General features: G+C 49.2%; 1 protein-coding gene across 8 annotated transcripts in view; it reads right to left on the bottom strand.

The window, feature by feature from the left end:
- Positions 1–3,445: 3,445 nt before the first annotated feature.
- PRDM16 (PR/SET domain 16) overlaps positions 3,446–9,294 on the bottom strand; it is a 217,813-nt gene continuing 211,964 nt past the window's right edge. For 7 of the 8 annotated variants that reach the window (XM_039367816.1, XM_039367811.1, XM_039367812.1 and 4 more), the window contains 5 exons: positions 9,064–9,233; positions 8,070–8,244; positions 7,702–7,929; positions 6,930–7,104; positions 3,446–5,546 (listed from right to left, as the gene is read on the bottom strand). In XM_039367816.1, the coding sequence (XP_039223750.1) occupies positions 5,412–5,546; positions 6,930–7,104; positions 7,702–7,929; positions 8,070–8,244; positions 9,064–9,233 (883 nt within the window). In that variant the 3' untranslated portion in view covers positions 3,446–5,411. The remainder of the gene's footprint in view (positions 5,547–6,929; positions 7,105–7,701; positions 7,930–8,069; positions 8,245–9,063; positions 9,234–9,294) is intronic. The other variant, XM_039367817.1, reaches the window with a different exon arrangement.

Below are 9,294 nucleotides of genomic sequence, written 5' to 3'. Positions count from 1 at the left end.
AAATATTTTGTTATTTAGGGAAAAAAACCCGAAAAAAACTTCAAGGCACCTCCGACTTCTAAAACCGGGGCGCCCTCTGCTGGACAAAGCTGCCAACTGCTAAAGAAAAAAAATCAGTAAAGGATTTAAATTTGATATAGCACAGTGATGGCGAACCTTTCAGAGACCGAGTGCCCAAACTGTAACCCAAAATCCACTTATGCATCGTCGGGTGCCGGGTGGGTGTGGCCCATTGGGTGGGCGTGGCTGCGGTGGTAACAGCAGACTGGGCGGGACTAAAAAGTTCAATCAATTCCAACTTTGCAAGATCTTTTTTTTCCCCCGCGAGAAATTGAAATTGACTGATTGATTGAATCTTTTTTTTTTCACACGGCGGCGGAGGCCTAAAGCAAACAAGTTTTATAAAACCCAGCTGAAGGCCTAGGACTGGGGCGATGGCGCGCGTGCAGCCTCTGGCACCCATGCCATAGGTTCGCCACCACTGATATAGTGCGTTGTGTTCTCATGCCTTGTTTGTTTGTTTGTTTTTAAAATATGTTCACAGGGTGCCTCTGGGTTTTACTTTTATTTTTTCCCCCATTTTCATCGATAACCTCCCCCAAGGCAGTTCTGCATTAATTAATAACTGCCACCTATTTAAAAATTCTCCTGGGCCGTTTGGGGGCTTCTAGCCCCAAATGCAAAAAAATAAAAAAAATAGAAATTAAAATCCCCCAATGAAACAACCCTCCCCAAATTTAAAACAACTGAATTTTTTTATCACACGTTCATTAAATGCATCTACTTGGAGAGAGAGAAAAATTCATCGATAGACTAAAGAGTGCTAAATACAAAATAAGAAAAAGTTACAATTTATATACAGATTGAAAGGAGGAGGGGGAAAAAACTCATGGCCCCAGAAAAAACAGCCGGGTAATCATAATTAATAAAAGACATAAAATGTTGGCCCCTGTCAGGTTAAGGAAGGCAGGCTTGTTAGCTTGTTGGCCACACAATAGCATCTGGAAACGTCTCAAGAAATGGGAATAAAATCACAATTGAAGAGTGGAGGTTGGTTCTCCGGGCTTGTGGGTTGGTTTCCGAAACGTTTCATTACCAAGCTAGGTAACGTATTCGGAGGAATTGAGGGAATGTTGGTGTCGGTGTTCTGTTGATAAGGGCTTCGTGTGGTCAGTAGGTCTCATGGGGAGGTCCCATTGGGTGAAGATCCCATCAGGTGAGGGTCTTGTAAGGGTGAAGTTGCATCAGGTCAGGGTCCTTGGGACCTGTATCGACCTACAACCAGCCTTCAAATCCCAGAAATCAAATCAACTGGAGACAGCATTGATCCTCAACCATCCCGCGCAATCCCCCATTCCCACCAGCAGTTCACCTCCCAATGACTCTGACCCGAATCGGATTTGTTGCACAGACAGACACTCTTGAGACTGCAGGCCTGGTGTGTGAGACGCATTTTGTTTGGCTGTCGCTGGCAGAATTGGTCCACAAGCGATAAAGGTGATACGCAGAAACACACACACACACACACACACACGCCGTTTTCGTATAAAGGAACCGACTCAAAAGGCAACATAGAGTTTTCCATACAAAGTTGGGAAAAAACTAGGAACTTTGACCTCCCCGGTGACCTTTGTCCTATGGGGTGACCTTTGTCCTATGGGGTGACCTTTGTCCTATGGGGTGACCTTTGACCTCTTGGGCGACCTTTGACTTCTGGGGTGACCTTTGACCTTTCTTGTGACCTTTGGCCTTCCCGGTGACCTTTGACCTATGGTGTATGTATGTATGTATGTATAATGTGTATATATGCCAGTTTCTTAATATTAGCAATCACGGTTGGATATTCAGAAGGGCTTACTGTGGGACAATTAATGATCACAGACGCAATAATGTATTAAACGAGTAACGTTGATGAAGACGGTCTGGGACAAACTCAGGAAAATAAATGCCTTCCGGTGACCTTTGACCTTTCCGGTGACCCTTGACCTTTCCGGCGACCTTTGACCTATGGGGCGACCTTTGACCTATGGGGCGACCTTTGACCTTCCCGGTGACCTTTGACCTATGGGGTGACCTTTGACCTTTCCGGTGACCTTTGACCTATGGGGTGACCTTTGACCTTTCTGGTGACCTTTGACCTTTCCGGTGACCTTTGACCTATGGGGTGACCTTTGACCTATGGGGTGACCTTTGACCTTTCCGGTGACCTTTGACCTTTCTGGTGACCTTTGACCTATGGGATGACCTTTGACCTTTCCAGTGACCTTTGACCTATGGGGCGACCTTTGACCTTTCTGGTGACCTTTGACCTTTCCGGTGACCTTTGACATATGGGGTGACCTTTGACCTATGGGGTGACCTTTGACATTTCCGGCGACCTTTGACCTTTCCGGTGACCTTTGACCTTTCTGGTGACCTTTGACCTTTCTGGTGACCTTTGACCTTTCCGGCGACCTTTGACCTATGGGGTGACCTTTGACCTTTCTGGTGACCTTTGACCTTCCTGGTGACCTTTGACCTTTCCGGCGACCTTTGACCTTCCCGGTGACCTTTGACCTTCCCGGTGACCTTTGACCTTTCCGGTGGCCTTTGACCTTTCGGGTGACCTTTGACCTTTCGGGTGACCTTTGACCTTTCCGGTGACCTTTGACCTTTCCGGTGACCTTTGACCTTTCCGGTGACCTTTGACCTGTGGGGTGACCTTTGACCTTTCGGGTGACCTTTGACCTATGGGGTGACCTTTGACCTATGGGGTGACCTTTGACCTTTCCGGTGACCTTTGACCTTTTCAGCGACCTTTGACCTATGGGGTGACCTTTGACCTTTTCAGCGACCTTTGACCTATGGGGGTGACCTTTGACCTTCCTGGTGACCTTTGACCTGTGACCTTTGACCTTTCCAGCGACCTTTGACCTTTCCGGCGACCTTTGACCTTTCCGGCGACCTTTGACCTTTCCGGCGACCTTTGACCTATGGGGTGACCTTTGACCTTCCTGGTGACCTTTGACCTATGGGGTGACCTTTGACCTTTCCGGTGACATTTGACCTATGGGGTGACCTTTGACCTCTCCTGTGGCTTTTGTCCTGTGACCTATGACCTCTCCACTCCCTTCCTCCCCCTCCAGTTTCTTACTCTCAGCTAGCACACCGGTCCCATTCCCACGATCCTGGCCTTTATTCCCTGCTTTCTTGGCATACTTTGGCCAGCTACTTTGAAAACTCACTTTCTGATTCTGATTTTTTTTATTTTTTCAAAGATGTGACTGGATCTGATTTACAACTTTTTTTTTTTTAGAGTATGTGTGTGGGTGTGTGTCCAGCTGTTGGCACTCCAGAACTGGCTCGTAAATCGCTTTTGAGGGAGGGGAACCATCGTAACTCCAAACGTTCACCAAATGAACGGGTTGCTAAAGTGAGGACAACTTTAGAGATGACGACACAGCGATTAAAAGTGGCATGTTTCATTTTTTATTTTTATTTTTATTTTGCCAACGCTAACAACCAATGAAACGACTAGTTGAATTCATGGGATCGGAAGTCACAGACATTTATTTATAATTTTTTTTTTGCGGAGTGGGTGGGTGGGTGGGCGCAGCAGAAACAGTTTTAAAGTCACTCTTTTAATCGCATCCAGGTAAATTTGGGGCTGAAACCAGCCCAGGTAAACCGAGAAGGCTGGATTTGCATCGGTCAAAATTCGGTCTCACTGACCTTGGTCTCGAACCGCTTTGAAAAAAAAAAACCACTGGCGAGGTGGGCAGGAGAGATCTGAAGGGGTCTGCAAATCTGGAAGCCCAAAGGGGGAAAAAAAATTTAAACCAAATAAAAAAAATTCCCCCAAACCCATTTGCACACATCTGCCCTCCACATCTGGAGTCTAATGAGAAAAGTCGCTTTTTTAAATAGAAGAAACACCAGTGAAATTAAATTTCCTCGCTTCTTGCGTTGTGAGTCTCTCTGATCTCTGAGTGCAACATTACGCTCACAATTGACCCAAGCTAAATTTGAAGTTTATTTGCACCTTCCTGGCTGTGACAGAGAAAGAAGATCGGATGGAAGCTAACATGATGGTAGTTAGGAAGGAAGGAAAGAAGAAGAAGAAGAAGAAGAAGAAGAAGAAGAAGAAGAAGAAGAAGAAGAAGAAGAAGAAGAAGAAGAAGAAGAAGAAGAAGAAGAAGAAGAAGAAGGAGAAGGAGAAGGAGAAGAAAAAAAATATAGAACGTAGAGTTCTAATCAACCACCGTTTAATTCGTGGCATGGTTAGGAGTGCTAGAAAATACGATTCTTTGCATTTCTCTATGTGGGATGAAAGACAATTTGGTCTGTCTTCTATATTCATTTATTTATTTTCCAAAGAATTTTTGCAGAACATTTGCTGATTATCGTGGCTGAAATTCTCAAGATTAATTCTTCTTTCAGAAGAGGGAGAAAAGGCCCAGGCAGGGAAGAAAATTTAGAATAATTACTACCAGCCTGATCCAGAACATCTCCAAAGGAAATTCCTAAGAATAAGGATAAGTTGGGGGGGGGGGATAAATCTTTTTTTCTGTGGAGGGAAGGTGGGGCTGGAAATATGAAAACTTGGCACCGCAAACTCTTCTTTCTCTCGCCGGCCGAACCAAGCTTGCCTTCGCTTAATCGAGATCAGTCGGAGAGAGGATTAATTTAGGCAGTTGAACCCCTAAAAATTAAAATTAAAATTTTTGTTTTACCCAGCCCACTGTCCCGGGCCTCTCAATTCAGAAGACCAACAGGTCTAGGAAGCAGTGAAAAGAGTTTGCCTGTTGAAGCCCGGGTAGAAAAAGTTACGGGCCATGAAAGAAGAACATGGACTTGAACACTGGGAAGTTGTCCATCAGACACAGGAAATGTGGAATTTGCAGGAAGTTCCTGGAGGAAGTGGGGTACGAGGGATGCACGTGGACCTCAGGGGAAGAGAACAACAGAGGGCAGAGAGAGTGAGAGAGAGTCAACGTGGTCCTCAGCACGGCGATCTCCAGGAGAACATCTTGAGATAGAAGGTCACCATTGTTGTCACAGTCCTGGACAGGACAGGCAGGTCTGGGGGCTTCAAAGGGAGAAGGGTTGGGGTCTGGGGACAAGTGCATCTTGGATGGCTCAGCAGCATGGTCTGTAACATGGAGAGGGTTGGATGGGGAGGGTCGTGGGGGTCCTCCACCTGGCGTCTCCCTCACCGGAAGCCCACGTTCTCCCACAACGCAACGGCGAGGTCTGTTCGGTGGGTGGGCTCGACCGATGAGAAAGAGAGCTGTCCGCGGGGGGTGGGGAGGGGTTTCTCCTGCCCCAGGGTCCTTCTGCCAATCTTCCGCTCGCTGGGGAGAGGGCCAACGGGCGGCACCTCGGCCTCCTTCGCTGGGCATCCTGGCGGGGGCCCACCCTCCTCGAGCGTCTCAGAGATGGCCGACGGAGTTGAAGGCTCCTGGCTCGGAGGCAGCTCCAGCCATGTTCAACCAGGCATCCAGGGGATTCTGGGAGGAAGGATGGAAGGGGGCGTTCTCGGTAAGGGTCAACATCATTGCGTAAGCCTACGAAGCACAGAAGAAAAACAGCACGTAAAAGAGGCAGCGAACAGGGGAGAATCCAAGCTCTGTTTCAGGATCTGGAAGTGGACGGTGGGGGGGGGGGTTCCAGCTGTTGGAGAGGGGGGAGATTTCAGCTCCCGTCACCCAAAGACAAGGAATTGTGGGCGCTGCAGGGCGTCCAACCTGCTCGAACTCTTGTTTGGAGAAACCTGGGCTTAATTTGCACATCTCCGGATTTGCGCCGTCCCCCTCTGAGACTCCTGACCTGACAGCTGTTAAACAGAAAGTGCCCACCAAAGTACTCTGGCCCGCAATTTCTCTCTGTTTGCAAAAACAAACCCTTTGGAACTGGTTGCTACGGAAACTGGAACAGTTTTGATTTCATTATCTATGGCAGGAGGTGTCAAACTTGCTGCGTCGTGTGACGCATGGCGACGTATCTCTGGCTTTCCTTGCCAGAGATGGGTGGGCGTGTCTTCTGCGTGACGCACCCAGCCCATGGGCTGGCAGTTCGACATCCATGATTTGTGGAAAGCTCCCAGAAAGGCCAAAACTAAATTCTCAATTCTCGCCGAGAATTCCCGATTCTCGGGAAGATACCTGAACAAACCCACCCGCCAAATCCTCAGAGGAGGCAAAATCTAGAAGGAAGGCCAAGGCAACGGGACTCTCTCTTGGCAGCTTTCTGTCCTTGAAAGAAAATCAATGATTTGAGTGGCATCCCGTTGTCTTCTCAAGCTCGAGACGGAGGTTACAAAACAAGGCGCACAAATAGCAGGACACTGAATCGTTAGTATACCTTTGGCAGATTAGTTTCAAATAATGAGAAAGACAAGAGACATGCATGGGAACAGAAAATAAAAATGAGCTTGCTTTCTAAACAGGAAAGGAGGCAGAAACGGGGGTCTCTCCTGGGCCCCCCAAATGGGAGACTTTTGTTCTGCGAAGTGATCCTCGCACAACAAAAGCTATTTCTGTCGACTCGGAATCAGCTTCGAGGGGAGGGTACCTCAACTAAGGACCAAACGAGAGGAGATTTCGGAGGGCTGCAAGGGCATCCCATAATAGTCGAGTCTCCTCGAAAGGGCCCTCGACAGAAATTCGAAAGAAATTCTCAAGCTTAAAGTGGAAAAACGGGTGCCGCTTAGGAACAGCGGGAGAGTTACGGGAGGACATGCACCTCGCTTAAGTAGTTCGGTCTCGCAGACAGACCACTGGCATGGGGATGGGGAGGGGGGAAATTACAGCCCCTCCTTAATCTGGATGGAAATTGGAATTGCTGGCAAAGATGGGAGGCAGAGCGAGGGTCCGCAAGGATCTCAAGGCCTTTGGGGTCCGCAAGGAAATTTGGCGCACCTTGCTGTGCGCAACTCCGGATCTACCTACCTGGTTTTTTGCCTGCCTGAACAGAGTTTGTTTTAGTGCCTCCGAATCTAAGGTGGAATTATAGACAGCTTTAACGTCAAAAGCTTCCTCGGAGGCCTGGTGGAGGTCCAGCCCCTTCCCAAACTGCGACATCTGTTCCAAATCTAACAAGCCGGCTTCGTTCTCCTCAGTACACCTGTACCAAGCAGCGGGGGAAGGAGGAAAGGAGGGCGACTTGTTAGTTCCATCCGGCTGCGACACACTCAGGGGGAGGGGAGATGCCGATGCCGGGGGGGTGGGGGGCTCCGTAGAGCCTCATGCGAGGTGAGGAATGGCAGGGCGAGCGACACAGACAGACAGACAGACAGGCAGGCAGATGGACAGACGGACGACGGACAGACAGACACGGCCGTAGCACAAGAAGATCGCTGAGCAAGGCGTAGCCTCAGACACGAGGGCCAGATAAGCAGATCTCATGTCAGATTTGGATCCACGTTGGACGCCGGATAACCCAATTGGGGATCCGGGGAAGGTCGCAAACCCTCAGCACCCCATGCGTACGGAGGGTCTCCTAGTCTCCTAGAGATCTGAGGGCCGTAGGTGATGCATTTCTGAGGACCAAGGAAACATCTTGGAGTTGACCAGCAGCCCAAACCATTTGGCAAGCCCTTTTCTCATGGATTTCTGGAGTTTGACCCTCCGGCCAGTCCCAAATCACGCATTCATGGGGCGTGGAATGAGAAGAGAAAAGCAAAGAGTCCCCCTCCCTCCCGCTGGGACAGTGGAAACCCACCTCTGGGCACGGTTAAAGCTCATGGTGAGGGAGGTGGCTTCTTCTTCCTCCTCTTCCTCATACCCTCCTTGTGGCTCGGCGGCGGGCGACACCGTCTCGTCTTGAGACTTCCCCGTCAGGCTGTCGTCGTCTTCCTCTTCCAGTTCGTCCTCTTCCTCGTCAACGTCTTCTCCTTTGTCGTTCGGAAGACCGTGGGGGGCGCCGTCGGCGTTCCGGATTTCAGGCGTCCTGGCGGAGGGAGAGCGCAAAGAGTGGAAAGTCACCAAAGCCATTTGAAGGTCATGTAGGCTGAGCCCACGAGAGGAGGGGTCAAATGCGTCATCAGCCGCGAGTTCCTTTGCGCCCGCTTCCTTGGTGATCCCGCCTACCTTTTCTCTGATAAAGCCGACGACTGGTTCATCTCGCTGTTTGCAATAAAGTTTCTGATTTCGGAAAAATAGGCGTCTTCTTTTTCGTCTAAAAGTGCATGGTGGTCCGATTCGGAGGCTGGTGAAGATGCGTGGTTCCCCAAGTGGTTTGTAATGACTCCGGCATGCTGGCTTACTGGAGGAGGAGAGGGAGGAGGAGGAAGAGGAGGAGGAGGAAGAGGAAGTGGAGGAGAAGGAGGAGAAGGAGGAGGAGGAGAAGGGGAGGAGGAGGAAGAGGAGGAGAAGCAGAAGGAGGACAAAGAGGAAGAAGAAGGAGGAAGAAGAGAAGGAGAAAGAGAAAGGAGGAGGAAGGAGGAGGATAAAGGAGAAGACAAAGGGATGAATAAGGAGCAGGAGAAGAAGATTAAAAACTGAAGACGGACATGGATATTTTGGTGCATGATGGGACAGGGGGAAGACAACCCCTCAACCTCCTTGGGGTTGATTAGACTAGAAACTAAGCAGAACCACAAAGGAAAAGAGAAAGTCAAGAATCTGCTTGACTTGTCCAGGATCATAGGAAGACTGAGCAGGGGAGCTGGACTAGATGACCTCGAAGGAGCCTTCCAATCTTATGATTCCATTGATAAACTACGGGAAGTGCTGGCAGGGGAAGCATTTGGCACAGTAGAAGCCGTGCGTGGACAAGGTTTGGAAATTTCTCCAGTCTCATAAAGCATGGAAAAGGAATGCCGGTGTGTGTGTGTGTGTATGTGTCAACTTTGAGGAGGAAAAAAAAAGTACGGGAGATAAAAAAAAAAGCAGGGAGGAGACGTGGGGAGAAGGGTAAACATTTTTCTCAGGTGGGCACAATTTTTACTCTTGTGCGCCGTTAAATTTAGGGCTATCCCCAAAATAAAATTAAAATAAATCGGAGCGGCAATAGCTGCACTATCGGACAATGGGAGGGGTGGGGGGGACGGTGGGGGATGCCAAGCCAGGAAAACCTGGTTACCTGGAACATTTTCGTGCTCGTGTTTTTTCAAGTGCCGGTCCAGGTTTGTCTGCTGGCCGAAGCAGCGATTGCAGAGATGACATTTGAAGGGTTTCTCCTTATTGTGGATGTTCCGGACATGGCGCTGAAGGTTGGACGAAATGCTGAATGACCGGTCGCAATATTTACACCTGGAAGCAGGGAAGGAGGGAAAAGGGGGCGTCGGTGGAAAGCAAGCGCGCACGTTGTGTG

Source organism: Crotalus tigris, unplaced genomic scaffold (assembly GCF_016545835.1).
Source record: "Crotalus tigris isolate CLP2741 ecotype Arizona unplaced genomic scaffold, ASM1654583v1 scf7180000020588.15403103151:6194809, whole genome shotgun sequence".
Taxonomy (NCBI): domain Eukaryota; kingdom Metazoa; phylum Chordata; class Lepidosauria; order Squamata; family Viperidae; genus Crotalus; species Crotalus tigris.
This window is presented reverse-complemented; position numbering and strand designations above follow the sequence as displayed.